General features: G+C 47.6%; 5 protein-coding genes; 2 read left to right on the top strand and 3 right to left on the bottom strand.

Moving 5' to 3' along the window:
* Positions 1–1,864: 1,864 nt before the first annotated feature.
* On the bottom strand, positions 1,865–3,123 carry GSTUM_00004261001 (uncharacterized protein). XM_002835508.2 has 2 exons: positions 2,884–3,123; positions 1,865–2,815 (listed from the first exon to the last, which is right to left on the bottom strand). The coding sequence occupies exons 1-2, from the start codon at positions 3,067–3,069 to the stop codon at positions 1,979–1,981; spliced, it is 1,023 nt and encodes a 340-aa protein (XP_002835554.1). The 5' UTR covers positions 3,070–3,123; the 3' UTR covers positions 1,865–1,978.
* Positions 3,124–4,728: 1,605 nt separating this feature from the next.
* Positions 4,729–6,611, top strand: GSTUM_00004260001 (uncharacterized protein; the record flags this gene model as incomplete). XM_002835507.2 has 3 exons in its annotated part: positions 4,729–5,010; positions 5,072–5,284; positions 5,356–6,611. 3 exons carry the CDS (start codon positions 4,729–4,731, stop codon positions 6,466–6,468), a joined length of 1,608 nt encoding a protein of 535 aa, XP_002835553.1. The 3' UTR covers positions 6,469–6,611.
* Positions 6,612–8,292: 1,681 nt separating this feature from the next.
* Positions 8,293–11,357, bottom strand: GSTUM_00004259001 (uncharacterized protein). XM_002835506.2 has 8 exons: positions 10,406–11,357; positions 10,022–10,347; positions 9,827–9,958; positions 9,669–9,770; positions 9,508–9,617; positions 9,314–9,449; positions 8,565–9,262; positions 8,293–8,496 (listed from the first exon to the last, which is right to left on the bottom strand). The coding sequence occupies exons 1-8, from the start codon at positions 10,980–10,982 to the stop codon at positions 8,439–8,441; spliced, it is 2,139 nt and encodes a 712-aa protein (XP_002835552.1). The 5' UTR covers positions 10,983–11,357; the 3' UTR covers positions 8,293–8,438.
* Positions 11,358–11,599: 242 nt separating this feature from the next.
* GSTUM_00004258001 (uncharacterized protein) lies at positions 11,600–12,115 on the top strand (the record flags this gene model as incomplete). Its single annotated transcript, XM_002835505.1, has 1 exon — positions 11,600–12,115. One exon carries the CDS (start codon positions 11,600–11,602, stop codon positions 12,113–12,115), a length of 516 nt encoding a protein of 171 aa, XP_002835551.1.
* Positions 12,116–14,968: 2,853 nt separating this feature from the next.
* Positions 14,969–16,859, bottom strand: GSTUM_00004257001 (uncharacterized protein; the record flags this gene model as incomplete). XM_002835504.2 has 5 exons in its annotated part: positions 16,650–16,859; positions 16,396–16,583; positions 15,813–16,339; positions 15,141–15,758; positions 14,969–15,086 (listed from the first exon to the last, which is right to left on the bottom strand). Exons 1-5 carry the CDS (start codon positions 16,678–16,680, stop codon positions 14,969–14,971), a joined length of 1,482 nt encoding a protein of 493 aa, XP_002835550.1. The 5' UTR covers positions 16,681–16,859.
* Positions 16,860–17,784: the final 925 nt, after the last annotated feature.

Here is a 17,784-nt window from a genome sequence, read left to right as displayed (position 1 = left end):
AAAACACCTTTCGCTAATCCTAAATATACCTGAGTATGATACTTACCACTGCGAGCAAGCTCAAGAAGTCAATCAACGCCCGAATTCAAACATTATCCACCCTATCCCAAGCACCTACACACCCCAAACCAACAATCAGCCCACGAAACAGACGAAAACCCACTCCTCTCAAACGCAAGTAAAAAGCTCAACCCATCAGAAGGTCTCCAAGTTCATTCAACACAATTTTCAGCCGGTACATACTCATGTATTTGGAACGTTCTTCTCATCACAGGATTGTCCCCCCCCCAAGCCAGCCTATCTACAAAGCAAGCAAGGAACAATAGCGAAATGAGACACATACATACATTGAACCCATACATGCACACCAATATTACTACTGCAACCGCTACTAGCGACAAGAACCACCAAAAATCGACCTGAGAGTATTATTATTAACCGTACCCCCTACCATACCCTACCTCCCCCCCCACCTCCAGGTAAACTTCCCTAAAACACATCAAAGTCAGCCCCCCGCACTCGCAGCGAGCGAAATTAGAAGGAGGAAAGAAAGAAAGAACAGGTAGGAATCAGAAGGTGGTGATGCAAAACGTTTTGTCCACAAGCTTTTTTTTTTGCGTTCGGAACAGGTCTGTGTTTGTTTGGTATCATATCATCATGAAATCGACTCCCCGCGCGGTTGTGCGCGGAAGGAAGGGGGGTGGGGATGGGGGGATTGCGAGATGGATGGATTGTATGATAACGTACCGGGTAGTATGGTAAGGGGTTATTGGGTGTGGGGCTGGGTTTGTTGGCTGGTTGGTGGGTTGGTGGGTTGATGTTGGGGAAGGGGAGGAGGGGGTTTCGTGGAGAATTTATTTGATCGGCGAAAATTTTGATGTCGTAGGGTTTAGGGCTTCTGGTATGCCATTTGATCATTGATGGCGAGTGAGTTACTGTGATAGACAGGTATTGGAAAAGTGCTGATATTATCATAAGCGACCCGTCTACCCAAGGTTCTTGGAGAGCATGTGACCGATGTGGAACAGCACTGCAGACCTTCCTTCCACCACATCATTAAAGAATGCCACATGCTGGAGGACTTCAGGAGGGTGGAAGAAGACCCGGAGATCTTCACCCAACATAGGGTGCCGATTCGGCCTTGTGGAAAAACAACAACGGGGGGGAGGAGAGCTGATCAAAACGTTTTCTTCAGATATGATAACTAATTTTTCCCAGTTGGGATCGGAGGTTTTTTCCTCTTACAAAGGGGGACTCCAATTCAAGGGCATAATTTGTTCTCACTACCATTTCGGTCCGGATTCGATGGGATGATAAGCCCATCGTTTATCATACTTATTCTCTTATAGGGATGGAAGGGAATTTTCTCTTCTTATTGGGTTTTTTATAGTAGGTCATACCTTAGTGCTGAATTTTGCGAATGAACCCAAGGACTTGACCAAAAAAATAAAACCCCCAAAAAAACTTTAACGATAATTCCTCTGGTAAATACTGTGAAAGAATTTATACGTTTCAAAGGCCTCTTTACTTTTTACCTTATTCTTATTTTATTAGTGCTCTCAAAATCAACAACTGGAATCATGTTGCTGGATAAAGTTCGTGCAACGACTTCGATTCTGATTCCAAACCCCAAGAACGACTTTCCCGCATGACGTTAGAATGTGATGGAAAAACAAAAAAATCATAGACCAGTTTTGGTTTACTGTTTAATAATTTTATCGGGGAAAAAAAGAGGTTATATCTTCTCAAGAAGAGGTTACTCACAATTTTAGATTAGGTTGGCTGTATGCATAGGTTTTTGTTGTGCGGGACCATGCGATGCCGTGTCCATAGTTCCGCTTCACCCATTCACAGCAAGAAATGGTTGACAGTAATAACTAGGGGATTACTGAAAAAGTCTAGCTACGCATGATTGAAAAAGCCCAACCCGGCAACTCCCCCCACATAATACTAATAATCCCCCAGCCCCAACGGTGCATTACAATTTACTAATAACATTATTATCACACTCCCCTTCTCTACCATCCTTCAACCTCACAAGTCCCTCCTGATAGCAGGTCGCCAACAACCCAACCTCCGGGTCCCAAATCCTCTGCGTAGCCAATGCCCTCTCGTCCGCCGCCCACGGTGAATCAGACTCCATGAGGAGCCACCGATCCGCCCTCGTCTTCCGTGCGTTGTGGAAGTAGATGGTGTGGTCGAGACTTAGCATCATCCCGATCTGCCCGTGGCGAGCCTGGGGGTTCACTCTACTCACCGTGCCAATGAGTGAGCTGTCGGAGATGTATGCCAGGGCGGGTAAGTGTGCTTCCTCATCGAAGATGTTCCCGCGAGCGCGGATCCACTGTCGCTGGATTTTGTGCGTGGGGTCGGTCCCTGGGATGTCGCTTACTATTCCGGCTCTCCGGGATTCGAATGGGCCGCCCGCCTCACGTTTCCTTAAGAGTTCGGCTACTTCAGTGTCGACCTTGCCCCCGCTCAGCCATTCATCTATTGTCTGGGCCCCTGTCGGACAGTCTTCTGGAGCGGGAACATCCTTGGGGAACTTTATGGAGTGCTGGACTTTGCGTTTCGGCTCATCCGTGTCTTCTGAGATGGGACGGGTAAAGGAACATGTCGTTGTGAATATCGCCTGGCCCCTCTGTTCAGCGTACACGCTGCGGGTGGCGTATGACCGGCCAGAGCGGACGTTCTCGACACGGTAGACTATGGGAATGGTAGCGTTCCCGGCGAGGATGAAGTAGCAGTGCATACTGTGGATTTCCATCCCGGGTGGAACGGTCTTCTGTGCTACTGCCAATGTCTGAGCAATTACCTGTTGTATCCTGAAAGTCAGTAACTAACTCCTAACTCTCGACATCCGGAATCTACACAAGTACTCACACAGCCACCGTAAATCCCCCTTGCTCCAACCGGCTTATACAAAGCCCGCGTATTCGTAAACACCCCCTCGCCGAACTCCTCCAGCGTCGTTATCTCAAGATTATTCTCGATTTTAGACTTCTCAGGATCAGCCGGCCGCGGAGGCTTTATCGTTGCGGTGTCGGAAGCTCGTCGTTGCGCACCCATGATTGTTGATGAATAGCGATAAATTAGATAAATTGACCAGCAAAAACCCGAAAGTAATTCGGATGAGCCTGATATAGGAAATGGTGGTGAGGAGGAGTAGGAGAAAGATGGGGATGAGGAATAATTGGGAGCATTGCTCACCCCGTAATTCTAGGGGCCTGGGATTCTAGTTACGGTTGTGGTGCCGAGGTTCGGACATCTGATACAAGGGTCAGGCAGTAAGAAGTTGTGAGGTGTACTCGTACAACTGAACTTCCAGCAGGGGCGGTACCCGCACGCCAAGAAACATGACCCTAGAAGAATCTCTTCCCTTCGTCAACTTGTATCATAAGAAATACAACTGACGGATGAAGTGTGTAAACTCCAATTCAATCTATCTATCAAAAGAGCACTGGTGCAGGTCACATGAGTTCGTGTGTGTTGCTGGGGAACCAATAGGAGGTTTTGGCGCTTGTGAAAGGAGGAGCGCGCGGTGGATGAAGCTTCTTTTGGACGTCTGAGCCACCCTTTTTGGCGAGTGGACTTGCATGATGGCGAGATATCATATAGATCACTACAGAAAACCATACATCGGTATTTGATACGGCTTGATGTATCACAATTATTATCCCAGTATCACTATCTCCGCTCTAGCGAAACCCTAGCTTGGGAAGGAATACCGGTATCGCGGGATCTGTCAAAACGAAGATTTATTCACTTGACCCCCCTCACCGGGAAAGAACGACTCAAGAAGATCGAATTTCCATCGAGTGACTGGGCGTGATAACATCACATTCGGTAATTGTATGATAATATTATAATGCTGCGCTTGTACCCGTACATCTTACGTATATATTTGGGAACTGTGTAGAAATACCGGCATCGTACCTGGATTATTAGGGTGCTTGCAGCACCAGCACACACCTTCCAGCATCTCAATTTGTGTCTGCAGTACGCATAATTTCATAAGCCCTATGTTACGGTAGGACAATTGTGCTGCCATAGTACCACATGACGACATGGAGGTCTCAGATGGTGGTACTGTACAAGGCTGATTCGGATGATGATTTCCTTGGGAGATGCTTAATATTTACACTACCAAAAAAACCGGGTAGAAAAAAAAAAGAAAGACTTGGTCCTGCCAACATCTGTGAGTTGCTACAATGCTGGACTTGAGTAGGCCCCAAGAGCGTATTAACTCCTCAGTTTATATCATGCACCAGTATTATCCAGGAACTATCCGAGCTCGGCTTAAATTGGGTTTGGAACAACTGAGAGGACATCTAAAATCACTTTGTACGAGTACTAATGGGGGAAGTCATAGTGGAGATATTCCCCCTTTCAGCTCGCAGTTGAGACAAATATCAAGAAAACACAACAGACCTTACTGGGAAAGGCAACTTGAGCGCTTTCTCGAGATTCTCAATTGTTTCATGGGCAGTTTTTAGGGCCCGATACCTCGCGCCTTTTTCGTATCATACAATGATCAGAATTGAGGCGCAGTCAACTCGACTGCGACTATATAACCAGCCGTACCGTGCTGTTTGCACTGAGTCACCAAAAAAACAGTCCCCCCTCTTCCCTCTTTTTCCTGGTGAAATTAATTATTATACACTCCCTTAGCCTGATCGTACCCCACCCCACCGAACCCCACAAAACATCCCCCCCCCCCTCCCCCCCATGGATCAGGAATCCTCACAAGCGGAGCTAGTCGAGCACTACCGACTGGAAACACGCTTCTGTGAAGCTAGTGTCTGCCACACTACCTTCTCACCCTCCATTCGCACAAACGAAGAGGAATGGAGGCGTGCGCAAGTAATTGGAAGAGGAGGTTTCGGTGTAGTTCACTTAGAGCACGGCCCAAAGAATCGCGTTCGGGCTGTGAAAGTTATTGACAAGACGACATTCCCGCCCGGGTCGGATTTTACTAGGGAGTTGGCTATCATGAGTTTCTTGACAAAGGTATGTTTGTTTGTTTGGTATTCTTCTAGATAGAGTGTTTCTGGATCTGATAGCGAGATAGCATCGTGGGTCGTTGTTCGTTCAGTTCTTGGGCTGGTTCGAGAATAGCGAAAGTTTGTATATCGCTATGGAGTACTTTGAGAAGGGGGACCTGCGACGGCATCTCGGTGAACGAATGTCGGTGCCCACGGTAAAGCTGCTGGCCAGACAACTTCTGGAGGGTTTAAGTTTCATGCATAAGAGCGGGATTGCTCACCGAGATATAAAACCCGAGGTACTTATTCGCTCACCCAGCCTATCATACAAGCACAGAGATGACAAAGCTAAGTAAACCGGGGGGAATAGAACATCTTCGTAGTCTCCCTCTCTCCCCTCCGTGTAAAACTCGGCGACTTCGGCGTATCAAAGTGCATCAATGAACACACCATGCTTCACACGCTGATATTCACGCGTTCATATTCTGCGCCGGAAATCCTGGGAGTGTTAGATTCCTCGCTGGAGACATCAGAGTATACCTGCGCTGTGGATATCTGGTCTCTGGGATGTGTGATATTCGAGGCCCTGACCGGGAGCGTACTCTTCCGGATGGAATGCTTCGTTTGGCATTTCTGCTACGGAAAAGCCGAGCTTATGCTTGAGCCCTTGAGGGAGGCTGTGGATGGGGAGGATGGGTTTGAATTTGCGCATAGACTGTTGTCGCCGGATCCTCTGGGGCGGCCGGGAGCTATGGAGGCACTCCGTGATCCCTGGTTGAAAGAGCCTAGGATTAAGGAGGTGAAGGAAGGAGGGGACACGCTTGCCCGCGTTCGAAAGTTGCTACTCCCGATTCCTCAACGAGTCTTCACGCACATATCTCTCTTCAACGGAGTTCTGGAAAAACCCCTAACCCTATACCTGGGATCCTGTACTCGTACTAGTACTCGTGGCGGCGGCGGTGGACGAGGGTCCGCCGTGCGCGACTCCAACAATGCCGCACGTTGGCATGGGCTCCTCTACGCAATACTCGTCCGCGGACGTGAAATTAATGGAGAACTCACCAAACCGCTGCTACCACTAACCAAAGGTTCCAAAAACCTCCTCGTCTTCTGCCTCAAAGGACTTCTCGCACTGGCATCTATACTGCCCGACCGACAGAAATATCATCGGGATCACTTAGGAGGAACCACCAGCGACGCGATTGGCTCACTCTTCGCATCAGCCCTGGGACTTTGGTTGATGCAGGAGGCGTTCAGGTTGATCTTCAGGCTACTACTTCCCCAGCAGAGGCTCGTGTCGGTGGGAGAGAAGGGGGGCTCGAGATTTGCTGATGTGTTGACCCCGGATTCGTTGGTTTTCTACTTCTTGGCAGTTGCTTTAGGAGGAGGTTGGAAGAGTGGGGTTGGGACGGATGGGACGTATGTTGGAGGAAGGTCTGGGGGGGGCGCTGTTAGGATTACTGGGTTCGATTTCGGCAACTAGGGGATGCGTTGCTGACCTTGTGGGAGTGGTTGGAGAGCTGTGTTGGCTATGGATTTGTACTTGAATTATTAAGTTCGGGTACTGTACCGTTTGATGCTGAAAGTCTTGGTTGGGTTTCGCATCTTTGGGCAGTAAACTGAGATATCGGCATGGCCCAGTGTTTTCTTGCATAGTCATTGTTTTACCATTTCTATGTCTAGTCCCTCTCTAGAAGTTTGGGGTACCTAATGCGCGTACTACCAATAATATAATACTCGATTCCCAAGAGGGGCTGTCAATGATCGCTGAGCACGGCTTAAGTCGTACTCGTACTGTGCCGGGAGCTAAAATACAAGTAGCACCACGAATCCTTAATTTAACGCTAGTCCTCACTGGGAGCTTTAGCATACTATTTTATACATGATACCTACTTATATTATTTACTGTCTGCGCAATGTGCCTAACATTTAACATTATTTTAGTTAGTATCTGCTCTCTAGGGGAGGGCGTGTAGTTGCCCGAGGGGTCAGGAAGAAAAATAACCTCAAAGAAGGGAAAATATATATATATATATATATCTCGACATCGTCTTGCTATCCCTCACACCCGTGTTCGCAGAAAATACGATCAATAGGGGATATCAGTATCGTACAGCAAGGAAGAAGAGCTCGAAGTATCAGCATTTCAAGGATGCATATGCCTCTGAAGATTTCGCCCGGTAGTGTACAGTGGGGGGGGGGGCTGAGAGGTATCACAGGACGGCGACTAGTGATGAGAGATTTTGGTTTGATGGTATAATAAGTGGCCACACCTCAAACACCGGTTCGGTCCCGTCTGCGCTGGGGGGTATCATAATCCTGGGAATGCTAGCGCTATTACGAATCAAGAAGAGAAACAAAACATTTTTAATCATTCTCGTCTTTCTTCCAACACACCGCCGATCGCGGACCTCATCCCCCTCAGTGTATCAATCATATATGGTCTCTAGAGTCGGATTCAATGATACCACCTCGTAACAGGTCTGATTCATTCTTATAGCCTGATTGAGGGAGGACAAGTCTTCAGTCTCCCAATTTTCTAGGGATTGAACTCCTGGGCTCCTGCTACGGTAATTGATTGCACGGGGGTTAATTGGCTCTTGACGTCTTAACGACCCCTCCGGCTAGGTATTTCACGCAATATTACCATCCGAACGAATACTCATACCGCTAGTGGGCGGGTCCGGAGTCTCTTTCGCCAGGGGTCCGTGATAGCGGTATTGCGATACATTTATTAGACATAGAGTGGATTGTATCATATAGGAGCGGATATATCCTTAGGAAAAGAAGAGAAATCACAACCGGTCGTGAAAAATGGGTAAGCTTGATAGAGGAAAGTAGGATTTGGAGGGGGGGTTACGAATTACAGATGTGTAGTGCGGCTGCGAGCTGCTACGGTAGGCGCCCGTACATTGATGGGTGTATGATAGAACAGAGGAATGCCGGTACTGTGATACAATATTCATAACTTATGGCAATCTGGCGCAGGGAATCGCGTCCGGCTTTCGGGTCGGGAGTTACAACTCGTGTAAATGCGAGCCATGTTAATGTGTTTCTGGAACTGCTTTGGGGAATGTGGGATGGAGCACTGTCTATATGAAATCGTATCGCGTTTGGTAGGTCTATACGCACACGCTGCCCTTGGGCACAGTGTTCGGAGCTTGGTGGGGGATTATCATAGAGGGCTAGGAGTTAGGGGCGAGGCCTGAAAAACTTTCGATTGTCATTCGCCCCTTGTCACTTGACATTATAATATATCATAGGAAGGTTGATTTCTCACTCCTTCCCTGATTGGGGTACCGAAGCCAATATGGTATAAATCCCTAGTTAATCCTAGCTATTAGCCTTTTCAGAGCTAGATCAAGAGATATTAAACTATGTTACTCTTAGCAAATACACAAGTACCCAAACATAATATCTATTTTTGCGAAAACGACTGTCAACACCACATATTTAACCCCCTTGTCTAAACCTTGCCAGCCTACTAACTGGAGCGGCTCCGCTAACCAATCTGTAAAGAGATGAACGAACAAACAGTCAATAATAGTCATGGAAATCGCAGAGCACAGGAATACGTACTTCTCCAGTAGCACCGGTCCATTGATCGGATTAACGCTAGCATACCGCCTCATCCTGGTATCGATACTGTAAAACTCCTCCGCATTGTCAGACTGCAGCAAGTCGATCGTCTGCCTCAGCTCTTCAAATATGGTCGGTAGCAGCGGTTCGTTGAGACTATCCACAAACTCCATCAAGTACCGAATGTCCATATCCAGCGCCGCAACGGCGTTCTTGTTAATCTTTTTGACAGAGTCTGACATCGGCAAGGCTAGTATCGACGTAGCGATGTGACTCAGCGCGTCAAAGTAGATAAAACCCTTGATATCTTTTGGCAATCCCAAGAGCGTGGAACTCATGATGTTGCGCATCCACAAGGTCATTTGCTGGAGGTATTCACTGGGCTCTTCGAGTTTCTTGGTTGCCATCCAGTCGTACTCTGCTGTCTCTACGAGGTCGTCGATTTTGCTATTGACTAGTTCGAAGATGCGCTTTTCGGCAGTCTTCTTTTCGGAGCGGAAGCGCTCAGTGGCTTTTAGCGAGGTGCTGCCGCCGTGGTTGGACTGGCGTGCCTCTGCTAGGAGAATCTCTAACTCATGGCAGGCGTATTCGAATTGCTCAAGGTTGATTAGGATTTGGACGATTTGCCCTAGGTATTTGGATGTTAAGCGTTCGACTAAGGAGGTGCAGACTTGACCGCAGAGGAGCTCATCGAGGGACTGTGGCTGTTAGCAGATGGGGGGCGTGGGTGATGTGGGAGAGGGACTAACTGATTTAAGTTCTTCGTCGATGGCGCTTTGATGGGTGAAATATTCGTCGGAGAAGAAGTAATATTTGTTTAGGAAGTTTCGGATATCGATACAACATAGTGGATACATCTGAGAGAATGGAAGCACGATTGGAAACCTGAAAACATCTAGGAGTTAGTCATGAATCAGCCTATTGGTCTGTGGGGTGTACGCACTCTAACTGGTCACGTTCTTTGTCCGGCTTATACCAGCTGACGTTAACGACATTATCATATTCTTGAAGGGAGTTAATCGGCATGGGCATGTAATCATCGCTCGTAACGATCTAATAGAGCGTAAGCGTTTGGTGTAGGGGCTTGTGGCTGTCACCACTTACCTCTTTGAAATCAGCGCTGAACTCTGTCTTGAGCCGCTGAGAATACTTCGCGAAGAGAACTAATAAAAAGCCATCCAAAGCCTCTACGGAGTAATCCCAACTCTGGTGGTGAGGTTAATACCAGCGGCCCCACAAGCGCAGGATGCGGTTTTACTTACATCCATTGTCTGGATAAAGAGGGCAAGAACATTCTTGATTCTCAATAGAGCGTCGGCTTGTGTAATGTTATCCAATGCGGGGGTAATAATACTGATCGCCTTCTTGCACATTGAATCCCAGAGCTCATCGACCTACAACCCCCAGAAATGAGCAGCGGTTAGAGGAGTGTTGGGGGGCTTGAAGTGCGCACTAACATCGACTGCCGAACGAAAGCTCATAGTTTTCTTCATGGTAGCTCGTTCAATTATAGCAAAACCGCAGATATCCTCTAGCAATTTATTAAGGCTGGATATATCTTCATTTGATAGGGTCAATGACCCGGACAGTAGCAGCTCCTTTTGCTGTCTCCTGACGTTGGCGTAGGTGACTCTAAACTCATCCCGTTCCCCCAGAGCTTCATGGATGTGCAAACACTCAAACAATGGTGTAAAATTGATGTTAACATTTTCGTTGTCAAGGACATCAAATTCTTCTCGCTCATCTAAAACTAGCTCGATCGCAGAATTGAGTTTGAAGGAGCCTTTTGTGCGACAATTAGGACACGGTTACCAGGATAATAAATTAGATTGAGGGCTCACGTAGATATGGCGACTTTTCAATCCTTTCCTTCTGCCTTCGCCGTCGTAGCTCCGTTTGATCAAAGGCAACCTGCCCCAAAAGCACAGAGCTTTCACGAATCCTATAGAGCCAACTATTCAAGTCCGTCATAACCGCCTCTTTCACCATCCCTTGCATCGCAGGAACCGACTTCTGTATCATATCCGCAACATCATACTGCATCACCTCCTTAAGGTGAACATTCTGCAGTTCATCCAGAGTCCTCAGAGCAGCATAATGCTTCTTCTGCTTCAATAGGTCACCCACCCGGTTTGCCAATCCCAACACCTCCAAGCATAGTCTTAGAGCTTGCGTCGCTTCGTCAATATTTTGTCGGACGTCTCGTGAGTCCACGAGTGCCTTCTTCTGCTCCACTAGCTTATCCGTTGACTTCTGTATCGATTGGTTGAGCTTTAAAATCTCCTCTGTTAGGTCCACGGTCCCTTTCCGCACGTTGAGGAGCTGGTTCACGGACGAGACGAAGTCTTGGTGATTGTTATTGCACAAGCGCTCGATCTCGGATTCACGGTCGCTGGAGAACCGGTCGAGTTCGTCCATAAGAAGATCTTCGCGACCAGCAGAGCAGGCATCTTTTATGGTGCTGATTAATTGGTCGAGGTAATCGGTTTCTGAAGGGGCCAGAAGAATCTGTTTTGGTTAGCCAAGAAGAGGTACGTATAGGAGAACTAGTAGTGCGACGTGCGTGATTAACGGTTGAGGCGAGAGTAGTAGACATGATGGGTGGATGATGCAAAGCACTATAACGGGATAATAGAAGCTCTAGATATCGAGTGTATAATATAATCAAGACAATTCTTCCTTGCAAACGGGCCCTAGGATTGCCAAATTCGCCTGGGATAACCCTCCTGTGATGGTGAGTGACAGCGGCTCTGCGGGTTAAAATTGCCAAGGTATGGTCTCATAGCTAAATTACTGTCAGCCTCATTGTGACTGTTGCCCTACCGGTATCCAAGACCTATATATAACTTTAACCTTAAAGCTAAAAGTCACTTAAAGCAGGGTAAGTTTGTCAATTTCCTTATCAGGGTCTAGCTCCGGTAAAGAGCAAACCTGAAGCCAACTTCCCTAACTTCAATTTTTTCCCCTTCTCGCCCCATCCTTCATCACAATTACACCTTACATACCCCCTAACCAAAATTTACCCTTACGACAAAATGACCAACAGACCTCAACCCGCCGTTTACCTAGTCTCAGGCAGCGGGCCCACCACCGTCGCCATAGCACAAATCGAGTTGAGGAAAGTTTTCACCTTCCACGCCGTGTGGAAGTGGATTCTTTCCAAACAACCCCAGTATATTGGAAAACCCATGGTAATAGAGAACCGCTTTTTCGTCGAAACCGAGATCGTGGCTGATGATCAACAATTGCCGATTGGAAGCACTGGATTTCACCGCATCTTCGACGACGCATCCTGGGACGACTGCAAGATCGATCTCCTCGCTCACAACATTCCCGATTTCCCCGGAGCCGCAAACCGTAAGCCTATCTTCAGCGTCAGGGTCCTCCAGCCCGACGTTGACGTGTTTGATTTTCAGAATAGGGAGATTGTGTTCTACTCTGTTTGGAAACTGCTTAACATAATTAGCTCCCCCCCCCCGGACGAGGAGATGCTTCAGCCTAGAGGCCACCTCCTGGCCTATCTCCAGGCTCTTGGGGAGAGAGGTCAATAGAAGTAGTATCGTTATTACCATATCTGACCCCCCCCCGCGCCTGTTTTATTACAACCCAGCCCTACTGAAGCTCTACCGTAAAAGAAAATTAAAATTGCCACTTTGTATCAAATTAGAGGAAGAAATTGGCTTAGAAAAAAGAGGAGAACAAAGAGGAAAAAAAAGAGACCACGCAAAACATAAGTCCGGATCCTTCGATACCGAGAGCAAGTTGATACGCTATCAACCTTACCGACGATACTAAAAATGTACACAGCCGTAGCCCGCAAGCTAATTAAACCTTTTTTCTATAGCTAATAGCTAGCAATAAAAATACTTTCTAATCTCTCTTCATGCCTTCTATCCTTATGTGAAGCGAATTCGTGAACCTATAACTTAACCATGAGAATTGTCTAGGTCCTCTAAACTTTGGCACAACGTCTGATTCAACACGCCTCTTCTGTCAACTATAATCGTATTGTATCATGCTTTTAAAGATAGTGAAGTGTGGGGGGGGCAACACTAGAGGTGTTTTGATGCACTGATTATCACTCGGTAATTAACTCATCTTGCTCAGTCCCCGATCACCCATTCGGGCGGGGGAAAGGCCGGGGGCTCGGTTCGGTCATTTCCTACTCGCAATCTCGCTTGTTATAACTTGTCGGGTCAGGACGGGTGGTAATGGGTGCAAAGAAGTATGGTAAGTTAATCGTGTCCTGAGGGCTTTATCACACGATTTATGGGAATATTCAGCTGGCACCAGGAAGTTTCCCTTCTAAATTATGAGAATTGTTATGAGAAATCTTTGGAAATTTACGAGAGCTCAGTGTATTTCAGTATTTCTACAGTCTCAAAAATGCCCTGATTTTTGCCAATCTTTGGGTGGGATGGGCGATACACCAGAGAGCTGTTTCACACTGGTGAACTACTGGATAACAGGAAAAAAAAAAACTTTTTATTTCTTCATGGGTTGGTAGTTTAAAACTCCGATCTAGAAACAGTACACACTAGTGTACTATCGTATATCAGGCTGCTGATACAGGTGTACGTGAAACAAATTCCGAACGGAAAGAAGGAAAAAAGAATGAAGGGGAAGAAAAAACGATTGGGTACAGTGACTCAAGGCATAAACCCATATCTAAGACCCCCGTCCTCCCATCACCTCCAGCTTCCTTATATCTTCGAAACAAGCAATCGCCACTTAATGCTGAATGACGGGTCTGGGGATGTGAGCATGTCCACCGGGGGTGATGAGGACGGGAGTGATGGAGGGAGTGGCCTCGGGAAGTGAAGCCGGGGCTTTGACCTCGGCTTCAGCGGTGGCCTTGGGGGTTGGGACAGGGGCCGGCCCGTCAGTTTTGATGTCCAGGACAGTAAGACGATGCTTAGCGCTGCGTTCGATAGACCCCTCCGGGTCCTTAGCATCAAGGAGAGCCTTGGGAAGCAAATCGGCAGGAACCGTATAATCAGGGGTATCAGCTGTAGTGACGGGATCCTGCCTGAAGCGGTTCTGTAGATAGGCATGGATATTCGCGCTATCGGTACCTTTGGCTGTTGTGGTGTTGTCCGGGGTGATTGGGACCTGGACATAGCCCTCGAAGTGATCAGGAATGGGCTCATGAGGATTTACAGCGGGGGCAGGTTTGGCAACATGAGGGTCTACGGTGTGGATAGGTTTGGGAATATGCTTGCGGCGGGGGGCACGCGCCTTAGCTTCCTTGGGACGCTCGCCTTGCATGTTCCTCCAACCGCGTCTCCAGTCTTCGCCGCCGCACTGGAGGTGGGACTCAATGCATTTTTGGATTCTGGCAGCCTGGTTCTCAGTGTGCTTTTGGATCCTGTGACTAAAATCGAAGGCGGGGTTGTCTTCGTCTTCTTCGTCTTCTTCCTCTTCACTAGAGAAGTCAAAGGAGACATCTCTTTTTTCGATCGGCGCTGTATCCTCGATTTTATAGGGTGCTTCATCTTGTTGTTCATTTTTGTCGATCTCGGAGGCGTTGCAACGGCCCTTGATGGAACTTGCAACGCTATGGTGAGGTCGTACTTCGCTGTTGCAAGCACGGTCAATGATTTCGTCGTCGGACGGATAGTTGAGGACAAGAGCTGGCTCGGGGACTGCGGTACCCTCTTTCAGTTCGACGGGGACTTCAGCATAGCGAAAAAATGGACTGTTGACCCTCTCGCGGATGACATCCAACGGGAGGGGAGGTCCGTCTGGACGGAAGCGATTCTTTGGAGTCGGGAAGGCCAACGTAGATGTTATGACGGCCCCCAAGACGGGGAGTGCCAACACAATTTTACGGGTGTAGGGTTTGAATCTCATTGTAAATGGTTTGCGGGGTTAGGGGAGCTGGGGAAGGAGTGGGTGGATGGGGGGGGGGGGGGAAGAAGTGGAAGGAAAGGCAGCGAAAGGGCGGGGGTAGAGGGGGGTTTTATCAATTTTTTGTGGCCGTTCGGCCAAACTTACTTATTCTCCGCTGACGAATCCCGTTGGGTTTTGGAGCATCGTGTGAATTGCGAAAAGAGGTAATTTTAATGTTTAGCGGGTTGGATACCAATAAAGCGATTCTCCCAGATGCGGGTATGTAAACGTGTATTCTTCGAGCCTATATAACGTATCTCGCGCGCCAGAGGCCCATAAATAGAAAAGAAGAAAAAAACCATGATGCATCTATCATACCACACCCAACCATAGGGAGACCTATCCCTAGTGCTCGAAATAGGTTATCTATATCCTGGGGTATTGCCTTAGGTGCCGTAACATATTCCAGAATCATAGGCCGTCACTCTAGGTATATATTTGTATCGCTAGGCGCAATATCAATTGGGTTAGCTTCAGATAATATATCGGGAACTGGGGATTCGGTGTGCAACTTACAAATCCCCGAATCTGTCTCTTCCTTCTGCGGCCTTGTTGACCCAAACGCTGACACTCATAGCATAGCATCGGAATTTTGCCCAACCGTCGTCCCCAATTTTGACGTCCCCATCACTCCATGGCAAAAGATCGGTCCAAGTCTCGCCTCTATGGTTTTCACCAACAAACATCCTCTTTTCCCCGTCTCCAAAATTGCTCATGAGCACTGCGCATCCATCTTTTCTGTCATGTGTGCCTCTTCTTACCCACCCGATGCAATTGGGATCATCAAAGAAGTCATTCTGATCTCCGTACGCGTACAATTTCCTTGCCAGCACAAGGCTTGGGAGGGCTCCTGAACAGGCAGGCGGAGACGGGTCATTCCCCTTGATGCCGTATATATCTCCGAAAAACACGCATGGGTACCCTTCAGCTCTCAGAAGAATTAGAGCGTAGGCGAGTGGTTTGAAGTAGTCTGGAATTATCCTTTCGAGATCTTGGCCTGACTGTGTATCGTGACTCGTGACGAACGTCACAGCATTAAGTGGTCGCCTCTCCACCAATGCACCGTCGAAGATCGTCCTAAGGTCTGCATATGGGAGGTTGGATATCATGAAAATGTTCTCTAATAGGGGGAAGTCGAATAGCGAAAATCTGTGGTCCATTTCATCAAGGAATTTTTCAAGAGGCTCAACATATCCTTTCCAGTATTCGCCCACAAAGAACCAGTCCTCGCCGAGGGTTTTGTCTAGGTGGTCAATAAATTCCTTAAGGAACTCTAAAGAAAAGTGTCTTACGGCGTCGAACCTGGTAGAGAAACGGTTAGCGGAGGCTGGGATGATATGGAAGAGAATGGTCTACCGGAATCCCTTGAGCCCAAGTTCTTGAGTAACCCAAACGCCCCAGTTCTTTACATCGTTACAAACATCAGGGTTAGAATAATCAAGATTGGCAAACATCAGGTAGTCGTAGTTGCCGAGTTCGGACGTATCCACATACTGACACCATTCTTTCTCCTCATTATCACCTATGATTTTATATATTGCTGTCTTCTGATTCTCTTGATTATAGTCTGTCCCCGAGAAATGGTACCAATGGTATTTCATCTGGCTGTACCTATCTCCTCGAGTGGCGAAATCGAAGTATAACCATCCATCGATTTCGTATGGTTCAGAAATCACCTCGTTACGATCTTCCGGGTTTACTTCAACGACTCGGCACCGTTCAGTGTAGTCCGCATTTGCTTTGTGGTTCAAAACAGCATCGAAAATCAACCCGATGCCATGATGTTTGGCCGTGTCTCGCAGGCGGATAAGGGATTCCTTGTGCCCCCATTTGGTGGGCCTTGACCATTTATGGTCGAATTCCCCAAGGTCGTATAAATCGTACTACGGCTTTATGAGAAACATTGGGATGAAGGGTGCTGGGAGGTGGGGTAACGGACAATATCGTAACCGTTGCTTGATGGATTTCCTGCCTTGCAGGCTGGCGGGATCCACAAGGCAGTGATACCAATCTCCTTCAACTTAGGCACCGCACCTGCTAGGCGGTCCCAATGGTGCTGATCAGCAGGGGTATGCCATTCAAACCCTTGAAACATAGTAGGGTTCTCAGGGGTTGGGGTTTTTGGATCTAGTTCAACCCCGCAGGGTATAAAAGTTAGCGCTGGTCTACTTCGCGCAAAGCAATGGTACCCACCATTTCCTGGAGCTCCAATAAGTTCTCGCATGCTTTTTTGATTGTTGATCGAGAGCCCTAGATCTATAGAGGATGATAAGGACGCAGGGTCGATGTGAGACAGTCAGAGTTGATGTCCCGAGATTACTCGAGTAGATGATTTACTGATATCGCGAGCCGCCATGCTGCCTACAGTCGACTGCAGCTCCAACCAGTAACCCAGCTGTTTTGCCATTGTGATGAAAACACGACATGCGATGCCAGGGGTCGAGCTGACAGGCCTTGGATTGGTTGGATTTACTGTATGGAGGGCGATAACCCCGGTGCGCCAAGGAGCTCTAGTATCATACTTCGTGGGGTACTGTACGAGTACATAAGCCCCATCACATTTTCTATGAACAACGCTGTTTGTGCGGTGCGATGCCCTAGAATGAGCCTTGTTCGTTGAAAATGCAGCACTCAGCTTTCTACTATCATACTGTACCACAGGTGTTCAGGAGGAAAAAGATAATATCAACTTCTAGTACCACTAGAGTAGGGCGGTAGTTGTATTCAATTATCGAGTATGATACTTTTATGATACGACCAAAAATGACCGTGAACGCTCTTAGGAATCCTTTCTTTTCCGCACGCAGTGCAACAGCGCCAAGGCGGAGCATGGCAGAGAGCTAAACCACATTTCTGGTTGACGTGCTGTTGACCAAAGGGCGTGATGGATAAACATGAGATCATCTTTGAGCGGTAGTTTATCGATGAGATAATTTTGTAAAAGTTATACTTTCTGGGGAGATAGTTTTAAAGGTTGGGCTATATGCCGGATTTTAAATTTAGGTGACAATGAGAGTAACTGATGCCTTCAAGAAAAATAAAAAACAACGAGCCTAGCAAACAGCTAAATCCCTTTCTCCATCCTCTGTTTGGGAGCTGACCAGTTGAAACAAAAGCCGCCAGGGAGTATCATAAGGAATTATTTCTCACATAGAAGATACCGATGCCCTCATAGTGGAAATTTGAATCTTTGAAAAGGAACAAAAGAATGATGATCTGCGACTTTTGAGCAGGAACTATATCGTCGGAAGAGCTAGTGGGGTGCCATATGGTAGTCCTAGATCCGCTAACTAATTTACATGGGGCAACTTATGCAGAGCTGGTAAGT

The sequence above is a fragment of the Tuber melanosporum genome (assembly GCF_000151645.1).
Source record: "Tuber melanosporum whole genome shotgun sequence assembly, scaffold_11, strain Mel28".
Taxonomy (NCBI): domain Eukaryota; kingdom Fungi; phylum Ascomycota; class Pezizomycetes; order Pezizales; family Tuberaceae; genus Tuber; species Tuber melanosporum.
Note: the sequence above shows the minus strand (reverse complement) of the source record. Positions and strands in the feature narration are given on the sequence as shown.

What these genes read in the sequence shown, in the direction of transcription:
- GSTUM_00004261001 (XM_002835508.2), bottom strand. Translation starts at nt 3,069, where the DNA reads ATGGGTGCGCAACGACGAGCTTCCGACACCGCAACGATAAAGCCTCCG. An exon ending in GGGGGATTTACGGTGGCTGT is followed by an intron (nt 2,816 to 2,883) that starts GTGAGTACTTGT and finishes AGGATACAACAG; the next exon opens with GTAATTGCTCAGACATTGGC.
- GSTUM_00004259001 (XM_002835506.2), bottom strand. Translation starts at nt 10,982, where the DNA reads ATGGACGAACTCGACCGGTTCTCCAGCGACCGTGAATCCGAGATCGAG. An exon ending in TCTTTATCCAGACAATGGAT is followed by an intron (nt 9,771 to 9,826) that starts GTAAGTAAAACC and finishes CCTCACCACCAG; the next exon opens with AGTTGGGATTACTCCGTAGA. An exon ending in TCAGCGCTGATTTCAAAGAG is followed by an intron (nt 9,618 to 9,668) that starts GTAAGTGGTGAC and finishes ACGCTCTATTAG; the next exon opens with ATCGTTACGAGCGATGATTA.